This window comes from Limanda limanda, chromosome 2 (assembly GCF_963576545.1).
Source record: "Limanda limanda chromosome 2, fLimLim1.1, whole genome shotgun sequence".
In the NCBI taxonomy this organism is placed as follows: domain Eukaryota; kingdom Metazoa; phylum Chordata; class Actinopteri; order Pleuronectiformes; family Pleuronectidae; genus Limanda; species Limanda limanda.
The window spans coordinates 27329784-27354737 of NC_083637.1; the positions used below are offsets into that span (position 1 = coordinate 27329784).

General features: G+C 41.0%; 3 protein-coding genes across 5 annotated transcripts; 1 reads left to right on the forward strand and 2 right to left on the reverse strand.

Annotated features, from left to right (window-relative positions):
- The first annotated feature begins 1738 nt into the window (after nucleotides 1-1738).
- On the forward strand, nucleotides 1739-8342 carry LOC133023491 (beta-crystallin A3-2-like). 2 transcript variants are annotated; one of them, XM_061090550.1, is made up of 5 exons: nucleotides 1739-1774; nucleotides 4006-4124; nucleotides 6752-6893; nucleotides 7150-7292; nucleotides 8195-8342. In XM_061090550.1, the coding sequence occupies exons 1-5, from the start codon at nucleotides 1739-1741 to the stop codon at nucleotides 8340-8342; spliced, it is 588 nt and encodes a 195-aa protein (XP_060946533.1). The 2 variants fall into 2 exon arrangements, with proteins under 2 accessions (XP_060946533.1, XP_060946524.1); XM_061090541.1 differs by lacking the exon at nucleotides 1739-1774 and adding an exon at nucleotides 3488-3562.
- An 855-nt stretch (nucleotides 8343-9197) lies between these two features.
- unc93b1 (unc-93 homolog B1, TLR signaling regulator) lies at nucleotides 9198-20403 on the reverse strand. 2 transcript variants are annotated; one of them, XM_061086783.1, is made up of 13 exons: nucleotides 20218-20403; nucleotides 16747-16860; nucleotides 16465-16606; nucleotides 16134-16287; nucleotides 15820-15981; nucleotides 14751-14880; nucleotides 14556-14649; nucleotides 14267-14391; nucleotides 13401-13583; nucleotides 12984-13269; nucleotides 12736-12857; nucleotides 12507-12629; nucleotides 9198-11148 (listed from the first exon to the last, which is right to left on the reverse strand). In XM_061086783.1, the coding sequence occupies exons 2-13, from the start codon at nucleotides 16858-16860 to the stop codon at nucleotides 10891-10893; spliced, it is 1893 nt and encodes a 630-aa protein (XP_060942766.1). In that variant the 5' UTR covers nucleotides 20218-20403; the 3' UTR covers nucleotides 9198-10890. The 2 variants fall into 2 exon arrangements, with proteins under 2 accessions (XP_060942766.1, XP_060942775.1); XM_061086792.1 differs by lacking the exon at nucleotides 20218-20403 and adding an exon at nucleotides 20170-20194.
- A 93-nt stretch (nucleotides 20404-20496) lies between these two features.
- timm10 (translocase of inner mitochondrial membrane 10 homolog (yeast)) lies at nucleotides 20497-24698 on the reverse strand. Its single transcript, XM_061089719.1, has 2 exons — nucleotides 24504-24698; nucleotides 20497-22401 (listed from the first exon to the last, which is right to left on the reverse strand). Exons 1-2 carry the CDS (start codon nucleotides 24572-24574, stop codon nucleotides 22206-22208), a joined length of 267 nt encoding a protein of 88 aa, XP_060945702.1. The 5' UTR covers nucleotides 24575-24698; the 3' UTR covers nucleotides 20497-22205.
- Between the last annotated feature and the right edge of the window lie 256 nt (nucleotides 24699-24954).

Below are 24954 nucleotides of genomic sequence, written 5' to 3' on the forward strand. Positions count from 1 at the left end.
TCTAACCAGGCAGGTTCAGAGCAGGCACTGCACTAGTGAATTGAAAATCAAGAGGAATATGAAGAAGAGAATATGACAAATTAAACAATCTGAGTACGCATATATTTCACCTCAGACAGGCTGAAAGACAAAACCACTTCCTGATGACTTGAGCATAATATAAATCCATGAAATAAAGAGGGTGAAATAAAGTGACTTTAACACTTTCTGTGGTATTCAAGGTATTTTCAAAAACCTAACCTAAGCAGCAGCTCCAAATAATGACGACCAGGATGACCAGGCTCACATTTAAGAGCCTGTCACAAAATTATTCATCCCTACTCCCTTCATTTCTATCATCAAGATGGTGCTGGGGAAAACAATAACAGGAAAAGCAATAAGCTGTGAGAAGCAATAACCTCGCTGTTCCACCTCTGGGTGAGCAAAGAGGTTCGGATGGGCACGGACAATAATCTGAATCGCCCTCTTCATCACAGTGGAAGAAAGCTATCAAATTAAAGCCTGCTGTCTTTTCTCTTGTGTGGGCAGCTAAAATGTTGTGGTGGGTGTCGGCTGCAAGAGGCAATGAAAAGTATCAGAGGGGTGATGCGAAATCTGAGGGCTCTATATGACCCAATAAGACGATGCTAACTGTCTATGTATATTGTAATGGTGCCGTGCCGTAATGACGTCATTCGTTCCATTTGATAGAAACAAAAATGCCATCTATGCAAGCCTATTGGTGTTTAGTTTGTGGTGTGACTTTACAGAAGCACTTTTTACTATGGTTCAGCCATTGACCCATTCACACACACATTCGTACAGTGCATCTACGTGCAGCACTTTATCTTTCAGGGATCACTCACACTGACAGAACAGCTCAGAGGTGATTTGGGGTCCAGCATCTTGCCCAAGGACACTTTGGCATGCGGACTGGGGGAGACAGGGATTGAACCGCCGAACTTCTTGTTCGTGGATGACCCACTCTACCTCCAGTATTTTTGAAACATGATAACTTTTTCTGACATTTTCATAACATCTCTTATCATATGACATCATAAGAAGTAGGATGGTTTCCTGATTAATTTAAGCTTCAGATTGTCTCTTATTTAATTATTTGCGGAGATATCTTGGACAATGTGTTTTTTACCTGGACCTTTGACCTCTGGTTGATCAGGTCCAAAAGTAAATAACATCCAAGAAATAACTTCACCAAGTTTAGTGAATACATGTCCAAGTTTAGTCTGGTTATTTTGTCCACTCAAAGACAGGGGTGAAAACAACACCCTGCTTCCGGCTCAGTCAGCACACAGGGGAATCAAACGTGCGGCTCTACATACTGCCGTACAGGTGAGGTCACAGGACAGGAAATGAGGGGGCAGCTGTTCACCAGATGAGAGTCTAATGCCCTGTGGTTCAACTACAGGCTCATAAAGCATGTTGTTTGAATTTCTTCTAATCATCACGTGAATGGTCAGAGGAGAGGGAGGAGTGAAGTGGTGAATCGCACACATCCCTCTCCCGCTGCTGGACGTCCTCCATCAACGCTGAGAGTCACATGACTACACAGATAGTAGAAAACAGCAAGTGAGCACCCTGAGTTAAAGCTCTTATTTGTGTATCCTTGATCAATCTAAGCAGGATTCAGTGACTGCAGACACTCAAAACCTGCCCCCAGAGGATGTTGGAGCTGGCAACTAAAAATTAAAAAAATACTTGGCGCAAAAAAACACAAGTGCATCCAGTGTGTATGTCCTTCATGAGAATCACTGATGCGCATCCTGATGGTCCCCAAGCAAATAATAATGGCTTTTCAATATATTTTGGCTGCATACTGATGAGAGTAATCTAGTGAAAGTCAATCCTCTTGTGGAGCAGCTACTGTGTGTGTGTGTGTGTGTGTGTGTGTGTGTGTGTGTGTGTGCGTGTGTTGGGTTGAGTTTTACGTTTTTGCCAAACAATTTTTTTCATGAAATTACTTTTCAAGCTGTTTTTATTACTGATTTACATCCTCATCAATTGCATTTCTTTCTTCCAATTTCCTTCACTTCTGGGCTGAACCATTGAAACAGGCCTCCCGGGTTTCTCTCCAAATCCTCCTCATTCTCTGCCTATAGTCCCGACCATTGTTGCTCTATATGATGGCTCTGCTGACCTACACGAATACACCAACAACAGCCCCGCATTCACCGGCCGCACCTCAGCTGTGTACGATCTGCTGAGTCGACAGACAACATGGTCACAAAGAGAGAGGGGGGGGGGGCGGGTGTGGGGCGGGGTGGGGGGGGGGGCTCACAGGCGCGCGTAAAATCCGTGTTTGTTTGTTTTTACGCACCAACATGAGCGCACGTTCTCACCTGCGTCAAGCTGCTCAGTGTGAGTCCGAGGAGCAACACCGGAACTACACTTCCTCCGGCCTTCAAAAGTAATATCAGGGAATACCACCCCCCCCCCCCCAAAAAAAAAATCACATATTAAGAATCATTAAACAAGACTGTGATTAAAGGCATCAATGTTTAATTAGCTGATTATTTCGCATGATCTACAAACTAATTGTTGAGTCTCTGAACTTATTCAACTTCTATAGATATTCCAATTGTGATCAGCCTATAAAAACATCCCCTTTTTAATAAGCTGAAACCATTGAATTTCGAAAAAGATTTGACTCAACAACTTAACAAATTACTTAGAATTAAATAAATTACTTTACTTGTTTTAATAGGGCTTAGCTGCTGATTCATTTACATTGATCCGCAGATGTATTAGCAAACCTTAGCATTAGACCAAGGTAGAAAATATAAATAAAAATATGCTCATAATAATCATCATAATAATAATAATAGACTGTTCATTACACATAAAAATAAAAGTATTTAAATGTATCATGGAGCTGTTAATTTAAAACGAGAATTATATTTTATTAGTTACTTAAAACTCACAACTCTAATACAACTCTATTATCGTGTCAAGAATCTAGAATGACTTGAAATAATCAGTTGTTTAACAGAGTTCAATTTTGAAAAGGCTCACCGGAAGTATGATGTATAATTGTGATAAAGCTGCTCACTTGACAAACTCAGCTCGTTCACAGTCATCAGTAAAGTAAAGGGCTGCACACGCACATGCGCGGGCACGGGGGCCTCGCGTGGACGACGGTATAAAGCAGAGGCGCCAGGTTGAGACAAAAGTCTACGTCAGGAGGTCCCGGTGTGTTAGGAGAGCGAGGACACGTATCAGGTGATATAAGTTTAAATGTTTATTAATCCTCCATAATCCCATATTTTGAATATTATCATTATTACTGCATTTAATTACTTTCTCTGAAGACACACTGCTTGCATAATTCATGTCAAAAGGAAAAGTTTTTTTTACAGCAAATAGAAACGTTTAAAATAAGTGTTTTTCTGTGATTTTATTGTGAATTTGTTGAATAACTGTAGCATTTTACTGATGAAACTTCACCTCATCCGTGACCCTGATTCTCTCTCTGACCTTCTCTACTCTAGAAATGTACAGATTCAATAAAACCAGCATGACCATGCCCATGTCCTTCCCCAGCATGGGTACAGCCCCTTTCTTTAAGGTGAACATACACACACACACACACAAACTCTATAGTGTCTCCATGACTTCACAGGACTAACATTGATTTCTTGGAGACTTATTGTCTAACTTTAGCCATAGTTTCTACTTTGCCTAAACCTAACCCAAACCTAACCTTAACCTTAACCTTAACCTTTATCCTAACCTTAACCTTAACCTTAACCTTAACCTTAACCTTAACCTTAACCTTAACCTTAACCTTAACCTTAACCTAACCCTAATCTAGACCTAACCTTAAAACATGTCCTCACCTGAACATGTATGATTTATGTCTTGTTTTTTGTTCCCATAAGGACGAGAAGTCCCTATAATATGACTACGGAAACAGACTTATGTCCCCACCACATGAGTTATCCTGGAACACACACACACATGTAGTAATGACATGACTGCAGCCTCATGCCCTACCCTCCATGTCCACAGGTGACTGTGTTTGAGCAGGAGCATTTCCAGGGCAAGAATATGGAATTCACGTCCGAGTGCTGCAACATCAACAACTGCGGCCTGGACAACATCCGTTCCATCCGAGTCGAGAGTGGAGCGTGAGTCACACAACCTGTACGCCTGCAAGTCTCTGTGGACAGCTGACTGACTCTGTGTGTGTGTGTGTTTATCTAAGTGTGTGTCTGTGAGATGTAGAAAGGTAGAAAGATGATGAGATACGGAAAAGTGTCCAGGCTCCCACCACAAAGCATCTGAGGCCCCTCCCTTAGATGCCGGGTGTATGCATGCAGCTCCCTGTCCTGTTTGTGCCAATGACTCTTTTAGAAGGAACACCACTAAGAGTTATTCAAGAAGCTGAAAGGGTTATTATTCCTCAAAGTCCTTTAAAAGATTTACTCTGTGTGGAGGCTGTTCAGACCTGGCTCACGTGCCCCGCCCACATGTGTTCAGCAGTTATCACTGGTCAGCAGTGGATTACTGAAGCTCACATGAGAGTTTTTATTGCTTTCATAAAACGGTGTATCTGCTATAAAGCAAACTAAATACTGAGAAAATCTAAACTTCTCTGAGAACTGGCTACAAAGTATAAACTATTTTAAATCTGTATTCATTATTATATTATCAATATTGTTAGTGTATATTCCTGTAATCTAGATTTTGTCCTAGTAACTAAATACATTCAGTTTTAAAGTGTAATATCAGTGGGGAAAAGTAACTAAATAGATGTACTTCTACTTACACTCAAATACTTTCCAGAGACAAGACGATTCTTCTCAGATTTGGATTTTACTTCAAAATAAAAACTGGATGGAGCATTTTATGAAAATTTGACTTTTTATTAGAAACTGTAGACTATACAATGAGATGGACGTTACCTCTCCACTTCCTACCGCTTTTCAAAAAATTAAGCTAAAATATAATGGCTACAGTTGTAGCCATCTTGGACATTTTATGTCATAATGAGCCAAAGTCTGTGCAGTAGTGATCGGGGGTGTGGAGAGGTGGTAGCGAGGGCCCAACGATAAACACACTCGACCAATCGGAAGTCAGTCTCGGCTGTCAATCAAATAACTAATTAAAACTTAATGGAAAATTCGAACGTGAACAATCAGCAGCGTGATCATAGCAACCTAAAATAACAGAAACCATCTTTGAGAAGTGCTTTGACCGTGCTCTGCTAATATTAGTTATGCAGCTGCCAACCACCAGGGGGTGATCACGATGATTTGGCTTTACTTTCTGGGAGCAGTCAAGATTTATTTACAGTCTATGTTATAAAATAACCAAACATTAGCTCCACCTCTATCAACTCCAATGCTGAAGTAGCACTTGAAGGCTTATAAAGGACAAGAACCATTCAGTGTAATAAGAATGTTTATTTTTTATGTCTTGCATATAATAATAATTATTGGAGCAGAAGTATGAAGGAATATTATTTCTATATTGTGGAAATGCTAGCTTTATCCAACTGGATGTTATTTTCGGAACCACCTATAAAAATTTGCAACAGCTCATTACATTGGTTTTGTGACATAATAAGGCCAGTGGGCCAGTATGAAAAAAGTTAGTAAAAGTAGAAAAAAGTGGGAAACAGGAGTGGTTCTATTGTAAAGTGGAGCAAAATAACAAAATTCACAGAAAAATCATTGCCCTTTGTAATGAATCAGCCATTAGTAGGCCTCATGTGTCCCTGCTGCATTTCACTATTTAAACAGGTTTTAATATAACTTCAGATGAAGGATGATTGTCTCCTTTTTTCTCATTAAATCACAACTTTAATCTCATCACATTATGACATTATTTGTGAAATCCCATCTCTTTATTTGTCTCAATGTGTCCCTGATACAGTTTGTTAAACCTTTCAGTTCAAGGGAGCATATATGACGCTTGTAAAATAACAACAAACCACCTAAGACAATAATCATGTTGAAGATATCTTACACTGATTGGTACACTAATTATCAAATTGAACTATTAGATTGATTTAATAAGCTCAATCTTCATTGATAACCATGTGTATATTTAGAAGCCTGTTTATGTAGTACCAGCTGCCTGTCATCGTAATGTGTCCTCGGTTTCCCCCACACAGTCGTCTGTACACTCAGACTTGTCACAGGGTGAGAAAGCTCGCTCTGATCATTTAGAAGCTGAGGACAAGTTTAAACACACGCAAACTTTGTCTCACCCTCCGTGTTTTGACGCACTCAAGAGCAGAAGCTACTGCTGAGCGGATTTATACGTAAGAGACCTTAGTCATTTTGTTTTCAGCTCCAGTGAACGTTCTCCAAACACCTGCTGAACGAAGCTGCAGAGAGCTGATCATTTTTTTAATCATTTTTTATTCACTTAGGAGAAGTAGACTCCGGTTTCTTTTAATTATACACATATGAAGTTTCTTTAAAAAATGTCTTTCTGGTTCACACTCTAACATCGTAAGTATTCGTATTGTGTAGCGTTTTGAGTTTAAATTATTTTTTTTGATTTGGGGGAATATCAAATGTTTTAATCCCTCTTAAATGTATATTACGATGAAAGATTTGAAGCAAGAAATTATAAAAAAAATGTTGAGGTGAGCTTCAGCACCTGGAAAATGTAGGAAAGTCATCTCTCTTTTGTCTGATGTCCCCTGTCACTGTCTGTTTTATGTTCAGACTGATCTCAGATGACACTGTGAAACATTTTTGCTCACGCATGTGATTGTGACCTCTTCCCCTCGTGTCTCCAGCTGGGTGGGCTTCGAGCACCACAGCTTCCAGGGACAGCAGTTTATCCTGGAGAGGGGCGAGTACCCCAGCTGGGACGCCTTCAGCGGCTCACTCGCCTATCACACAGAGCGCCTCATCTCCCTTCGCCCCATCTACTGTGCCGTGAGTACCTGCGGGGGAGGGCAGGGCCGTCAATGAGCCAGAGGAAGAGATGAGTGGGAGTGAAAGAGCAGGAGAGAGGGAGAATGGAGATGGCAGTGATGACAGAGTGACAGAAGGCGCGAGTGGTCACAAGAGTGAGCCACACTGTGAGCGTGCTCAAAAATAGAAATGAGACAAGTCAGTGGCGAATGTACGTCTGTCTGACAGGAGCTAACGCTAATTTTAACACCAATTCTCTGTTCCGCCCCGTCCACAGTCTCACCAGAGCAGCCACATGAAGATCTTTGAGAGGGAGAACTTCCAGGGCCGCTGCACCGAGCTGGGCGACGACTACCCCTCCCTGCAGGCCATGGGCTGGCTCAAGCCTGAGGTGGGCTCCATGCACGTGCAGTGTGGAGCGTAAGTCAACAGTCCTGTCACATACTAGTTCATATTGAGTGATGGTGTTTTATTATAAAAGAAGAATATGATGAGAGAAAAGGTAAATCGAGAAGTGAGTGGGAGGCTAATAAGCAAAGGTAGTTAGATCCAATGGTTAAAAGAGGTGAACTAACGTACTGTACCTGTGTGGTCTAATGTGGTCATATCAGTTCTGAGCGGTAAGCCACCTTTGATTAGATAGTATTAACTTTTTTAAATAAATGTCTTTACGTAGTGACATCCTAAACTTAAGCTTAGGTCCTGAAGGGTCCAACACAGTTTGAAACACTAGGTGGCGTTATGAGCAATGTTCAACCCTTAAAAGTAGATTTTTAAAATAAATTTGGTAATGTTATATTAAAGGGATAGTTCGCCGAAAGAGGAAAATGATCTTATCATTATCTACTTACCACAAGTGTCTGTAAGCCTCGACATTCATATTAGAATCGAAACAAGGTCATTTAACCATGTTTTTAGCCTAGATGTCCTCTGTGATCCACGAATATTAACTTCTGCCACATGTTGAGAATGTACATGAAATTGCAGTACAGACATGATAAAAACAATTTGTGTTAACTAAGACACAATTTTTCTTCCAGAGAAAAATATAAACATTATATCACCAACCTCCAATAACAACAAATTATATATTTTTTGTATTTTTTAAGATATAAATATCTTGTTGATATCGACAACAAAGATCCAGCATATGTCAAGCTCTGATTTGAATAACAGACCCTATGTTGGCTCCCATGGAAGCTTATAGAGTTTAATCAAATACTGTGGAGACGCTTGGAGAATGTCTTTGTGTTGAACAACTCGCGACAAGTAAACCCCGCTCCTCACTTACTTTACCTCCTGCTGCCTCTGTCTCTCTACAGCTTTGTGTGCTATGAGTACCCTGGCTACAGAGGCCAGCAGTACATCATGGAGTGTGAGAAACACAGTGGAGACTACCAGCACTGGAGGAACTGGGGCTCCCACTGCCAGACTCCCAAGATCCAGTCCATCAGACGCATCAGGCACTGAGAGGGAAACACATCGGCAGCGGCCGCAGCAGCAGAAGCAGCAGCAGCAGCAGAGGCTGGGCTCAGGCTAACACCTGGGCCCCCGCTTTGGATATGAGTCCAAAAAGCAACTGAGCTTAGGGCTTCTTTAAGACAATGCACATCATCCGTGACGTAGCAGCTACCTCTTTATTCTCGCTTAGATTCCTATTTCTTCTAATACTCATCTTGTTTTAGTGAAATAAAGTTCAGATTCAGAGCATGAGAAGTCCTGTAATTTCTGTGTGCGTGCAAATACTCAGAGATGATCAACAGAGCTGTTGAGAATTAGTCTGGAAACTATTATATTTACACTGCATGAGAACACGTCATGTGTGTGCAAATGTAGTGTTTTATGTGCTTTTATGCACAGTTCTTGAGTGTTTCCCGATTGGCAAAATTACATTTTTTAACTTCATTGATCAAGTATCTCAGAATTCATGCAGTAAGTTAAACCGGCATAGTGATGTAATAATTAAATTGTCAAACACTTAGAGACCAAGATAATGCATTTCAACCTTATATTAAAAATTATTGCATCAGTATTTCCACAGAAGGAAGCGATGCAGGTTATGTCATTATACTTCTAAGGTTCTTTTCACCTTTATATGTACTCTTATGTGAGTTAAATACATGAAAAGTTTTCATTGATGTCATCTACATTTATAAATGTCATAACAACTGCAATGAAACATTTAGTCTTGCTATTCTTTGCACTAGTCATACATCAAGTTTCCATGGCATTACGTGTTTGGCATCCACCACCGTCTGAATATAAAGTTGGTGACTTCAATGCGTGCCACCCACCAGGGACAGAAACAGTCACAGTCAGCAGCAGTTGATTTCAACACTATTTAGTTGGTTCCAGTGAACTCAGAAACACAGTAACAGATCATCACATAAGACATACCTTTGGCTTTTACAGTTTACAGGAAATCAGAAATGATTTAAATTACAAAATGAAATGTTTAGAATCCATCCACTCTAGGATGTGGATTCTATTAATTTCCCCTACAGCAGGGTCTCAGTAAACATTCATGCTTTCATTCCTTTATAAGAATGAACTAAAACCAAGCTCAACTCTAATGTCTTAAGTATAGGTGCTAAAAAAATGAAATGACAGAGCATCAGTGTGAAAGCACGACAGCTTTCAGTACTGAAAATAAAAAGCCTACTCAGTCCAAGTTACTTTCATGAGCATCGTGTAACTTCAGAAAATATAAATGTTCAGTGAAACACTTGACTGCCAGGAAATACAGTAGCAACTGTATAATAAAGTACAAACTGTGGGAATTTAACTTAACATAACTTTGTATCACAAAATATTTCTAGAACTGCATTTTAAACATAGATTTTACAATGCGTTTAAGTATCTGTAGGTACATGTGGCAATCCCGATATGTTTGTAGTTTCAACACATTATCTGCTGTTCGTACCAAGTTCCTCACGTTTTAACTGAAATGTGTCTTTGTCGATTGAAACACCAGGAGGACATTTTTGATCTCTACATACCTGCAAAACTAATGTCCTTCCCATCAGCCTCAGCAGTACTTTCTGTTGAGTGCTAACTTGTCAAATGTCAGCATGCCAACATGCCAACCTGAAATGATAAACCTGGTGAAAAGACATACAAAATCTCTAGAACTGAAGACAGACTCTCATTCAGCATTTCTTTTGTCTGTCTTTATGAAAAAATTAATATTGTTCCTGTCTTTTACTTTCCATACTCTAAAACAAATCACCATCCACCACAGCAACCACTGTAACCTTTGTACTGTAATCATTGTTTTACATCGATCAGCTCCCATGACAGCACAGCAGCATAAGGTCATCGTCATGTGGTTTAATTCATGTCCCTAGAAATCACTACCCCCTCAGTTATTTATAGTTTTCCTATTCATAACTTCTGCTGTCCACAAACATGTGCAGCGTTGACTGTCCTGTTAATGCAGACGTGTCTGAATTAGTCACGACCGCTCGGCTCACTCATGGACTCTTTGTGTTGAGTTTGTTAAAGGTAGATAAACAACAAACATTGACCAAACAACAATATAAGATCTTATAAGATCTTTAAAAACTACAATTCTCTTAAAGAGATGAATCAAACCACTCAATATTTGGTTGACAAAGGCTGAAATTGTATCATAATTAGAGATATCAATTGGATTTTTAATTAAAAAAAAATCTTGGTTCCAGTTTTATTTTGGCTCAACATCAGTATAGACTCAGTGAGTATTTTAACATATTATCCAGTGTGTAAAACCATCTGAGGCGCAGTCTGTTACAAAGCATTATGGTCCTTCCACTTTCTCTACCGTTTCATCAGGATGACAGTTGTGACTAGAGCTGATTTGAGCCTTTTGATTAAAACAAATGCTAGAAAATAAATGTCTGTTTATTCTCGAATGAAGCGTAAATATCTGTAAAAATATGAATGGAATCATGAACACAACAGGAATCCAGATCATCGGAATCTCTCCTCCTCTTCTGTACGTCATCTGTCCACCATCTCACCTCCTTTTTCTTTTCTCTCACAATCCCTCACGCTCTTCCCTCTCTCCCCCATTGACATTGGCGTCATCCCGATTCTGGTGGTGTCCTGCTGCTCCTCTCCTCCTGGCTATAGGTGAGTCAGCTCCGTGGGCCCCTCCATCCTGGCCCCTTTCCTCCCTGCCCTCGGCTTCCATCTCCTCCAACACATGCTCTTCATCCTCCTTGTTCTCCTCCTCACTTCCCCCCGAGTCGGACTCATCTGAGTTGTCCTCTTCCAGGTAGCGGTAGCCTTTGACCTGCGGAGACAAATTTTACAATAATGACTCACTCTGGAGAAAATAATGGTTTTACAGTCACCTTTCTTTTAGTTTTTCACACAAAAGCTCAGACTATAATGAGACTTCCTGTGCTGAAGGGTTCCCTCCACAGAATAGAGAACCAGACAAATCACTGCATGCAGGAGTTCAGATCTCACTACAAAATGGATTAGTAGAGTCGTAAAAGATAACAATCTAAACAATTAGATTATCAAAGTAAACACTAAATATTTTTTCTGTTGAATGACTGATCGACTTATCAGCTCAGGTCTGTATGTAACCAAACCCGAACGTAACAATAAAATTACTTTACAGTCTCAGTGACACTGAAGGCACCAGGCCACATTGCACTTAGCTGAACAGAGAAAGAGAGAAACCCACACAGTGACAGATTTGACAGTTTAACTGCAACAGAGAACATCTGTGAGCATTCATCAACGCATTCACTGTGACCTCATTAACAATAATACGTAGAAACTTTCCGCCTCTAATTAACCATGTTCTAAATTAGCAGAGGGTATTTCAGATTACAGGTAACCATAGCAACAGCACTTCTGATTACTGCATTTAAAAATGCATTGTTATTTTCTTACAACATCTTGTTTTGCTTATGTGAAGTGGCCTCTTTATGAATGTGATATTACACTGAGATTTACAACTTTTATATACATACAGTAAATTGCAATGAGAACAAGTGTAGGAGTTCTCTTTATATATATATTTAATAGTGAGTGAAGTCGTTCAATGTAAAACTAACTGCTGCTCACTCATTCTTCAAAACCTGCCTCATTTCCTGTGGGTTCTTCTCTGAAATTAGATACATAAAGTTCATGAAATACCATGTTATGAAATACATGTGCCGACTGATTCATGGTGTGTCTTCTATATCAAAACAACGGCAATATCTTTTGACATCAAATGATGATTTTATACAAATCACACAGTGGTATCAGCTGCCCCGGCCACACTGGCTGCATGAGTATAAACCTCTTGCTCTTCTGTTGACTGAAGTTTTTTATTGTAATATTTGCAGGACCAGAAAATGCACGGCTTAATTCTGTTGATTGCTGGTATTTGGTTGAGTGCAAAGACCTACTTTTATTCAAGGAATTACAGTCGTCATACCAGAGACCTCCTTGTGTAGCAGACACCCTGTGTCACCAACAGATGCATGCGAGAGGCAGGAGATCATCAGGGTAACTTTACCATGGCTGGCCTCAATGGCAACTGTTAACTTAACTTTTTCAAGTGGATGAAACTTCTTCCTGTGCGGTGTAATCATTGGCTGAAAAAGTGGAATTATCCAGATTAACTCTTGAAAGCCTGTGGCTGGTTACCTTGTGCCGTGGCCGAGGAATGCGGGGCAGTCTGGGGCGCACGTCGCTGGCCAGCCGACGCTCCATCAGCCAGTAGCAGTAAGAGGCGATCAGTAAAGTGACCAAAAGGATGGAGATTTTGGCCTGAGAGTTGGGGACAACACACAGGTAAAGACAAAAATAGGATCATTTGGAACATTTCACAAATGCACACTAAAGGCTGTCAAACACAGACAGTCCCATACTGTACCCTCATAGGCATGTGGGACCAGAGGTAGACGATGAAGATGGCGATGGCCTGGCACCAGTGATAGATGGTGAACACAAAGTCCAGACGTTCTTTTTCCTCAGCATACAGCATACTGAGCAGAACTGACAGACACAGCAACACACACACACACACACGCAAGAGTTAATACGGACACGTCATGTGTGAACAAAGGTATTGCACAGTACATACAGACACCATCCCTCCCCCCCCCAACAACCATTACTCACTGCTGAGGCCCGTCTTGTTCAGTGCGGTGCCGAGACCCCACAGCACAATGATCACCAGCAGAGGGCCCAGATAATGTTCGTAGGACTCGCCCGACACGCGCTTTAGAGAGAACGCCATGAGAGCCACCAGCAACACAAAGTGCACAGCGGCGCCGCTCAACAAACACACCCAGCGCGGGAGGCGCAGGGTGCAGAGGGAGAGGGAGGAGAAGATGGAGCAGGAGAGGCCGTAGACGAGGACCAGGAGCCACAGCTTGTCCAGGCCCAAAATACAGACACCATAGGTCTGTGGAGGGAGGGAGGGAAAGAATCAAAGAGATAAGATGAAACATACTTTTCATTTTTATTTTATTTGAATTGTTTGGGTTGAAGTTACACTTCTATTAGTTCAACAAACTCCTCTAACAGAAACGGTACCAGAGAGATTCCACTGATGGCAAACAGCGCTTCAAAGCCGCTGTAGAAAAAGAAGGGGCAGAGCAGGCGCAGGCGGTAGTCCCTCAGGTGTTTGAATGGCAGCTGGAAGATGTTTCCCCAGCCGATGCTCCGCAGGTCAATCTCTTCTGTTGGCCTGTAGGCGGCGCCACACAGGACAAGGAACTATAGGTAGCAGCAAACAGCAATCAGGACTGACCATTGTGCTCCATACATGCTTTTCTCCAATGTGAATAATAAGGCAGTTGTTTCTGGCCAATCATAGGACAGAAAAAGCCGAGCACAGAACTACTCCTGCAAAACTGAGAGTAGCATTGGCTTTGTAATAGAATGACTGTAGCTTTACTATGAGCAACAATAAACCAGCTTTCTGAACTCTTCATTGTACATAAGTGTAGATGTGTGTGTGTCTTTGTGTGACAGACTCGACCAATACATACCGGAGAGGTAAGAAGTCTGATTTCACTGTATTTATAAAGATCTAACATGTTTAATCAGTTCTTAAATGCAGAGGGTATAAAACCACAAACTAAGACTTTTGTTCTAAAGACTTTTGGGAAAATGGTTTCCTGAGAATTACACCTCCAGGCGATGTGGGTTTTCTTACGAAAGCGACATGTGTCACTATCTGTGCGTGTGTGTATCTATTTAATTATTTTTAATTTCTTTTTAAATGCTTGTTTTTGTATCGTCTTTTGTTGCTTTTACAATTTGTCTTGGTGCCATTTATATCTCACGTTAAGTACTTTAATTTGGCTTGCTTAATTGCTAAAAGTGCAAAACAGGTAAACTTGCATGTGTGTGTGTGTGTGTGTGTGTGAGTGTGTCTGCGTGTTTGAGGATCCTACAATGATCATGGCCAGGAAGGCGAAGCCCATGAGGACACTCTCCACCTGGATGAGCAGCATGGAGCGAGGCAGTGTTTCCAGCAAGGTGGTGTTGAAGCCAGGGATCAGTCCACTGACACCTGCACCTGATAGAGGAGGAGGAGGGTTCACACATTAGAGGAGGGAATGGGAATCTGACATATGTCCCCCTCTCACAGGATAGAAATTAGTGATTCCTCATACATAATTGTCATGTGGTTATTTGTAAGTAATCATTCATCGGAGGAGGTAGAGTTCTGTGTGTCTTTACCACAGGCTTTGACATTGAAGAGAATGTGCTTGGTCGTCTGCAGGTGGCCGTTGAGGACCAGACGCATGGGGAACTCCGCAAAGACCAAACTCAACTGTTGAGTAAAAGAGAAGACAGGGACCAGTGTGGTTTATTTTTTCTCATGTTAAGGACAGCAACCCAGCATTAGAGAAGAACACTTGGCTGAGGACTCACGTGGAAGATGATGTGGAAGAGTGACTGGAAGATGATGATGTAGCGGTGGCACACTCCTTTAGGAAGCTTCTTTTGCTCCTGCACATGCTCTTCCTTGTAGTTGACGTACTCGTAGTACTGCTGTGCCATCCTGCATGTGTTTATTTTATTTTTTTAACACAATTAAGGTACAATCAGTATGTGTTAGTTTGATATCCACTAAAGCTGCTTTGAGACATGCGCTAAAACCAGTGGCTGCAGACATTTTCTGGAATTCTTTCAGAAAGCAGTAAAAAGTTTGATATGGTCCAAGTGACTCCATGTGAGAATACAGCAGCAGATTATCTCGTGAGGGAGTCAGCACGATTTCAAAACATGTGACAGACGCAAAAAATGGAAAAAAAACAAACAAATACATAGATCTCAATATGGAAAAGCCATACACGGAAGATATGTGGTGATAAGGCCGACGCCGATGTCAATATGCTGTCAATAAAAACTCAAGCAGTGAAGTGAGTCTCTCTCCTGAAAGCTCTGCGTTGTTCAGAGAAGGTTCTCATGAGTTCATGCCAGAAAAGTGCTTAAGAATATGCCTTACATTTCTTTTTCTGTTGCTTTCCGAATTCAACATTAAAGAAGTGCTATAAAAAAACATCTGCTGGCTAAAACTTCAAAACTCACAAAAAATCCAGAGTTTGTCATGTGACCGCAAGAAGTAGCCATTGGCTGCTTTCTCTCCATGCAGGATGAGGGATCCCTCTGTGAGCCCTTAAGTGATGAAAACGGTTTGATTTGACTTTCAAAGCTTCAATGGTTACGTTTGAGCATTATCGAAATGGTCAAGATGAATGGTGCTGTTTCATTGCAGATTTTCAGGTTTAGTGATCAGGTGAGAAACAGTTGAGTTGGTGAACATGTGTGATTGTGGTGCAGTGAAGGTAAGAATAGCAACAGCTCATCCTTCCATTGAGATCTGAGCCACTGTTGCTGCTCGACCTTCACTGCGCTTTGTTTGCTCTGCTGCTGTAAGGGTCAGACATCAGCAGCTTGTGAAACGTCTTCACCCACCCACCTGCACCATGTTTCTCACCTGGTGATGTAATTTCCCAAGGAGGCCCAGAGTGGCACTATGGCCACGCCAATGGCCACGGCTGACGGAACCAAGGTGTAGTAACGCTCCCAGTAATTGGTTGAGACAAAGAGGGCGTAGATTCCTGAAGCCAGGAACATCATCCACTTGGTACCGAGAAACCTGAAAGAGATATAAACAGAGTTTATAGAGGCAGAACAAGGGTGTCCATGAAGAGAGATTATTTTGTTATCCTGGTGTGTGTGTGTGTGTGTGTGTGTGTGTGTGTGTGTGTGTGTGTGTGTGTGTGTGTGTGTGTGTGTGTGAGTGTCTACCTGATAAGAACAGGGGTATACAGCAGGCCTATAATAGGCGTGACGTTGATACCCATCAACATCTTGCGGTCAATGTCCTCTAAGCCAAGGTTGCTATACTTCACCTCACGGTACGTCATATCATAATGAAGGATCAGTTGCATTTGCAGAAGGCCTGTGGTGAACACGAACACACACACACACACACACACACACACACACACACACACACACACACACACACACACACACACACACACACACACACACACACACAATCTCAGTTAAAGAACATATAGGAGACTGCAACTCTTTGTATTTATCTGAGGATATTTTCTACTGTGAATCTCACCCATATATACACTGTACACAATCATTGCTCCAACACTGGCTGCAACAACATTCTTGATGACCCCCAGCCTCTTCCTCCTGTAGTATTTCCTCTCCTCCTCCTCCTCATTGTACTCTGAGTGCGGACCCAAAAACTCCTCCATCTGAAGAACATGGGGGGGGGGGGAGGTTCTGTTACTGTTTGGTAAGAGCAAAGGTGTGGATGTTTTACCACACTCGTGGAAGAGTGAGTCAGAATCACAGAGGCCGTCGGTTCTTCCTTTCCCAGGACAGATGAGCTCACCTGGCCCTGCAGGTTTTCATCTTGCCCCACATGCTGCAGTTCATTAATGACGCCGTCGGGAAGTGCTACAGGATCAGCATCTCCGGCGTGCTCTTCTCCATCAATTGCCTCCATCTGGTGACCAAAAAGCAGAACTACGCCGGATTACTTAATGATTAACTGAACCTTCTGGAATCACCCAGATTTGCTAATCCCTGTAATGTTCCTGTGATGCTGCTCTTATGATATGCCAGCATGGACATGGGTTGTCAAATCTGTTACAGCCTAATGAGAAAAACTATTTGATGAAGTCTTTACTGGCCACAAATAATCGTTAGAAACTAAGAATAAATTCTAAGGCTAGATAGAAAACTAGTTTAAAATGCCAAAAATTCTGTGAAAGCAGCTTCTTAAACACAGTAATATATATGTCATAGATGCTGCTTCAATTTTTTGTCTAATATATTATTAAGCAGAGAGCAAAGATCTTTTGCTTCATTCTCTCAGATTCCTTTTAATGCAATTTAGCAAACTCCAAGCAGAAATGTCTTTTACTGAAAGTGGTTTCTCTCTATCCACTCTACCATAATGGCCTGATTGGTGGAGGGCTGATGAGATGGCGGTTATTTTTTAGGTCTTTAAGAGTTGATACCTGACAGTAAAAAATTAACCCCAGATTACAGTGAAAAAAAGAAAAGTAGAGTAAAGTAGAGCAAAATAGGGTAAAGTAAAGTAAAAAAAAATTTAATTTTACGTCATCTCCCTAACAAGACCGTACTTGCTTGTTTGGACTGCTACTTAACTATAAAAATGTTTAATGTGCACAGTGAAAGCAGTATCTATAGTTTATGCTGAACATCTTTAAACAGCACCTGCTGCTGCTGATGGTCAATTTGATAGTCACAGTTAGTGAGAAAGTGACATTGAGGCAAAGAGCACCGTCCTCCGGTTCTTTCTGCTGCTCACACCTCTGCTCTGACCTACTTCCTCTTTTGCTTCCCTGTAGCAGGCAGTTTCAACTTTCAAAAATAAATCGCAGATCCCAAAAGAGGATGCTCACCTGCACACACAAATTCTGCACACGCACTACTCTCTGTCATATGGGATGGGGGATGGCAGAATTGGCTGGTGGATGGATTTTTGGTAACACATCATACAGTGGGTTTGATACATTAGGAGATGCTGTTTTTTAAGTAATAGAGGTGACATTGGAATTAAGTTGTCGGCTAAGTGCAGGCACCTCAGGCCTTTGGGATTGTTCAGACGGAAAGTACCAGGACAAGAGAAAGAGAGACAGAGAGAAAGAGAGGGAGAGAGAGAGATGTGAACATCAGCAGACTACCAAGGGTTGTAAGTGCATGATAATTTTTGCTTAAAATTTTTGCCAAACCTACAATTTCTAACATTTAATGGATCACACAATTAATTGATTCATCAACAATATAATAGATTAATTTATAATAATAATATGTAATTTTATAATGAAAAAAATCTGTCTGATGAATAAAGAAACACACACTCTGGTCATTTGTTGTTAAAATAATTGAATTCCACCGAACATCTTTTAACAAGGAGCATCTCTTAAACAATTGTGACACAACAATCTTCATGACGGGAGAGTCTGAGGTCAAAGGCTAAATAGAACCCTGTGAGTTATTACAAAAAACAACAGTATGAGGGATCCTGCCATTATTTATACATCTCTGTTCAAATCTACCACATCATATACGGTATGAACATCTGCTGTGCTTTGGTTCCTTTCATTTTGACTACAGCTGAACCACATTGTCATAAAAGAGGATATGACCCTCAAGATGTTCTCTAAAATCTACGCAATCAATAAGTCATTCTTCCCTGGCTACAGGCTAAGGGGCCATGTACACTAAGTTAAATTCAAGAGTAAACTCAGAGAAGTACTCAGATACTTGGCTTAAGTAAAACTCCTGCATTCAAAACTTTATTTAATGAAATTATGTAAGTATCCTCAGCAAAATGTACTGGAACAATGAAAAGTAAAAGTTCTTACAGTGCAGTAAAAGGTTTTACTATTCTATCCGATAGTTTTGGAAGAATATTATCGCTGCACTGATGTGTAAGTTGTATTTTATTGCTGTAGATGTTTCTGTTTCTGTAGCAGTTGAATCTACAATATATTCTATGAGATCGTCATATATCTGTGAGAACCATGTATCTCTATAAATCCTTTTCATGATTTCAGAAAGACATCAACAATATCATCAATATTAACTGGTGCTGGTATCATTAATAACATCTATACACAGACCATAGCAAATGGTCTGACATATCTTATGCATGTTACAGAACTGTTCCTGGTCTCTCTCTCTCCCCCAAATTTTCTCCTGCTCACCCCAACCGGTCGAGGCAGACAGCCACACTGACTCTGCTTCTCGAGGTTTCTTCCTGTTAGCATTTTCTTTTCTCTCTGGCGTCGCCAAAGTGTCAAAGTGTTTGCTTGACCTAACTATGTCGAGAGCCTTGAGATAATGTATGTACGGAATTGAATTGAGATTATCATAAACATGCAACACCAATACGACGGGTGGTTTACACACGAAAAGTAACTAAAGCTGTCAGACAAATGTTGTGGAGTAACAAGTACAACATTTGTATAGATAGAGATGTAGTGCAGCAGCAGCTGAAACATGCACAAATGGCAATAACGAAAAAGCACAAGTACATCAATTGTGTACTTGGGCTGTGGCTGAGGGGTAGAGCGGTCGTCCTCCAACCTGAAGGTCGGCAGTTCGATCCCCAGTCTGACCAATCTGCATACCGAAGTGTTCTTGGGCAAGATGCTGAACCCTGATTTGCCCCTCATAGAACAACAAATTACTGCTAATGGATGCACTGTATGAATGTGTATGTGAATGGCTGAATGTAAAACTGTATTGTAAAGAGCTTTGAGTGGTCATCATCAGACTAGAAAAGCACTATATAAATACAAAACCATTTACTTCAGTACAGGAATTGAGTGGCCTACATGGATTTTACTGTGCACCACAATTAACAATCAGGAGTGGACTACTGGATCCCCCCCATTCTGGGAATAACAGAGAGTTGTCTCCTTCACTGTCACTGCAAATAGAGTTCTATCATTTTGGATTGCATTGAATGCAACATGAAGAGTTTTTAAGTTTTGAAAGATTGAAACCCCCTCTCACTCTTCTTTGGTCCTTCACACTCCTCAGGGCAATAACAGCAAGATATTAGAAAACTGATTCTTCCATAACACTAAATCTAATTTAAACCACTAGATTAAATATCATAATCTAGAGCTCGGGTTATGGGTGTTGCTTCTCTACTATTCTGCATATAGAGCACATTTCAAATATATTCATTTTTTGAACCTATCCTCCGTCAATGCAGTATTTCAGAACACTGTCAGCCACCGTATATAACTGACTCTTGATTAAACAGTCCTACCTGAACAGGTCGCGCTTCTCTTTCACCCACACCTGTGGCCTCACTCACCGTGTGTGTGTGTGTGTGTGTGTGTGTCCTCTCAAGCCCCAGTGAATCAGGGTGTCCACCTGAGACAGGACACGCCAGCTCTGTCCACGGGTCCCTCCTGGTCCCTCCTGGTTCCTCTTTCAGAGCCACAGAGCAGCAACAAATACAAACTGGTTTCACGAAGGAAACGAAACTAAGACTGCTTCACTTCCTCTCAGCAGTGTGACCTGGAGCTTCTCTTAAAGGTACAGCACCAGGCTTTAGTCCTGAGCACTGAATGACCACAGCTTCAAGTTCACATCAAGTTGGACTTTGTTTAATCAGAGTAACTAATGACAGTGAAACACAACAGGAAAATAAAAACATCACAGTCAAAAACATGTTCCACTGACATACAGCACAACAGACATGATGAATGATCACAGTGCAGTCTGTCTTCCACTAATGTCCATGTAACCACAATGACCAGGCTACGAGTCTGGGTCTGTTAGTAAGCTATCAGTGTCGTTGTAAAGCCTGACAGATATATGGACTGACCATATCAGTCAGTATTAACCTTTCACAGTGGGTATCACTGACTTTGTTTACATGGACATCTATGTTCAGATTATCGACCTTATTCAGAAACACACGACCATGAGCTGCTTATAGAACATTTCAATCATAATCCCATTGACATGTCACAGAGCAGAGCCCGACATGACTCACAGCGTCTGACGTTATTCCCCCAGTTTCAAAACCCCAACACATCATAGTTTAATGTATGCTACCATCTTCCATTTGGGTTGTCTTCTTTGGAATCTCCGACTTGTTTCCATCCAGGGCGGGTGTCGTAAAGCAGCTGGTAGCTGTCACAAAATGCTGTGAAACCTCTAATAGGATGATATGTGGTTAGAACCTATACATGTCTACATAAAGGGACTAAGGTCAGAATACTCCACGTCTTAATTTGATTGTTTATTCCAAGGACACCCCATTTCAGCTTCAAATAATAAATTACATGACAGTGACTTGTTCAGAGCATTGTCTTAATCAGACTGATATCAGAATTTATGTCCATGTAAAGTTAGTCAGTGTTTCTTTGAAAACGTTTTATTTTACAGAATAAACAATTCAGAAAAGTTGTATATATTTACTTGAGTTTGTTTTTTATTCATAATCAATTATAATGAAGTTTATGTTTGAACTGTAAAATATCAAGACACAATTTCTTTCTAATAAGAGTTTGATAACATATCATTGCCAATTTTTTATATATGGGGTGATCTATTTGAAATGTTTTCATCTAAATATCAACATTAGTCCCCAAATCATTATCAGTCAGGCTCTAGTGTGTAAAAACTTGTTTAGGCTCACACCATACTTTCACATAATTAATACAGTGCACACCCTGATCCATGTATCTGTATTTGATTTGCTATTTCAAGGTTTTAAACAGGAGTAATACTACTTAGTCTGCATAACAGACGACTCCACCAGAATATCAAGATGTGGTGCAACCTTAAGAAGAGGCCCGTTTTACTTTCAGCCCTTTCACAAAGAAAAACTGTTCAAAGAGCGACTTACAATCAAAGGTTGATTTCAGTTCATAAGTGCTCGTTTAAACTGGCTGCGAGTACCACGTGGTTGGTATCACAAAGGTTCAGCAGCAACAGCAAAGCAGCTGAAAACAAGCACAAAGTGGGAATTAAATAAACTTTAAATGTCCCAGGTCTTTCTTCTCTCCACTCAGTTTGCAGATGATTGCTTGAGGACCAAACGAATCGGACTGGTCCAAAGACGCCGGTGCTGAGCAGTTTCAAGATATGCAGAAGATCCACTGAGTGTGTCCTCTAACCCCGTCTGCAGTTTGTCTCAACATTAAGTTAACGGTTTTGTTTTTTAAGTTTATCCACCCTTTACATTAAAACACCAGTCTCTCATTGTATAGAAACCAGACATGCTAACCCCATCCCGTAACCCGGTAACACCCGCCCCCCTGCCACATGTCATTTCCTTCATCAGTGTCTCTATCCGCTGCCGACAGCTGCTTTCCTCATCAGTTCCTCGTCCTGCACAGAGAGGTCTGTCAGCTTGCGACCCAGCTTCTCATGGAGGTCCAGGTATTTGGCCACGCAGCGGTCCAGGCACACCGACTCCCCCTTTGTCAGCTCCGCCTCCTTGTAGTGTGGCGGTACACACTTCCTGTGGCAGGCGTTGGTCATTCTGTGTGAGAAAAGGAAGCCAGGTGTCAGTCATGTTCTTCTGTTGTCTGTAAAGATCAATGTGATTTAATGTGAAAACACTTTAACCATGGTATTCCATTGTGCCTGTGCATCTTAGCTTGATGAACCATCAGTAATCATACTGTCATTTGTTTGACATAACTGCAAGTTCTTTATTTGATGCATGTGTTGTAAATATTAACAGACTTTTGACAAAGATCTGTAAAAGAAAATCCCATTTCAAACTACTTTCTCTCACATTATGTGGATATTATAGCAAAACTGTATCAGTCAGTTATCAACAAATAAACGCAGAGGAGGCACGACAAAATGGCCTAATTAAAATACAGAAAATAACAAAACAAGATAGAAATGGGACATTTGTGTCATGAAGTTAGAAAGATCTGATGCCTTTACTCCATGTTCTTTTTAGTAGACATGTCAGTCACATGCTTCACCTACGGCTAACTGGTAATGCATATAAAAACAGGAGGATGGAAATACTGCTCTTGACTGATATGATCAAAGGCGATCCCTGTGTTTCCACAGAGGGCAAATTTAAACAATCACACCCATTTCTGAACCATAGACTGGATATAAAGACAGGTAGGCTCACTTAAAGTGAAGCACTTGATTGCCCCCTGGTGTCTGGCTGGAGTATGGGTAATGAAGCCTGCCTCCTCAATATTAGTGGATGGGACATGTTGGCCATTTAAGACAGTTCACACTGATGCTATAAAACCAAGCTGAGATGTCATGATTAACATGTGACTGCCAAGCTATGGGCCAATCACGTGTATCGGATTAATATTAATGGTAAATTATTTTTTTTGTCAAGTCAAAACGTCTGCTATGATAATGGCCAGCTTACGATCTGCCCACAGCTGGATACAGAGCAGTCCTGCTTTCACAGTTGTGTAAATACAGCATTAAATGAGTTACCCTAAGATTACCTTTGTTCAGTTCTTGTTTCCACCATTAAACAAACTAGATCGAAGCTTCATCTCCACTCCATCCACAATCCTGTCGCTAACTCAACTTCAAATAACAAGCTCTAAAACAATTGTTCCTCTGCTTAACACTCTCTGATGGCGGCCCATATCATAATAAAACCCCTGTACCTTAACACAAGTACAGTGAGTCATACTTCACCAGTCTGGTCCATCAAGAATGAAAAAATGTGAGATGGCAACAAAAAGCATCAATCTGAATTCTCAAGCAAAAATCCACTTGGTTAACTCATTCCATCACCATCTGATTTTAATGTCTGCTCAGTGATTTGCAGAGTCATCCCATTCAAAAGTTTGCTATTGACAGATCTGAATGTGAGTGATTGTAAAATACTGAAAGACTGTAGTTGGACTCAGCTAATGATTTTCCTGGGAGTGCCTTCTATCTAAAAACTGAGTACATGATGGATCAGTCATCAGTGTGTTGTCAAAGGCCCAGTTAAAAGATGTCTGCAGGAGTTGCATGCTTTACTGATCCACAGATACTTATTTTATTATTATTAACAATGTAAATCCAAAATATATTCATATAATACATGCATTGTGCAAGCAGAGGGATTATAGATAAAAACATGATTGATATACCTCAGTCCTGTTTCGCTGTTTATTCTTGCGTTTGTCCTTCTCTGCATATCAAGACGAGTTTAAAATTGCAACCTTCACTCTGGAACAAAACCCATTATTTTGGCCCATATCACCGACCTAATGTAATTGGAATATACACGCTGAGTGGGCCATTGCTGTTAGTAGCCAACTTTAAACACTATTCTTGCACAATATTAGAAATATATGCCAAAACCTATTCAACATTAATTCATCATTGTCAATTCAACCATTTGTTATATCGGGCAAGATTGAGTGCTTTATAAATCAAAATCATATTCGGATTTCTCATTTGGTTTAAGGCACCTTCTGATTCCACATCTGTGCACTTTTTACATTTATCAGTGGCACGGTGCGAGTCACATGCAGCTCCTGGTATCCTAGTTAGATGACCTCTGCAGGTCCTTTGATGAAGACTGTGATGAAAGCCATCAAGCGGTTAGCATTAATAAGAGAGCTAGCTGAGCAGTTAGCTTATCTTAGCTCTTACCGGTTGTACATGTCTGCCATCATCTCCACCTCTAGCTCCGCCGCCAGCTGCTGGGCCTTCATGGGATCCATGTCTGCGCTTCACCGCTGCTCACTCCCGCCTTCAGCCACACACTCAGTCCGTCCTGCCGAGCCTGCACAGCGGACAGTCGATGAGACTCTACCGGCTGCTGCTGCTTCTGTAACCTTCAGCGACGTAAACACGTGTGTACTGCTTCCTCTACTACTTCCGGTGTCAATAAAGTTGGATTCAGGCGGGGGCGAAGAAGCGCGCCCTCTAGTGGAGTGAGACCAAAACGGGTTTTTTTTTGCAAAAGGGAAAAACAATTGCATGAAAAGACAGACCGTTTTTATTATGGCCATAATCATGTTTTTCACACAAATACAGACTCAGAATATTTTTAACAGTCTGACCTTTCATATTTCTCTCAAAATGTAAAATTATTACATTA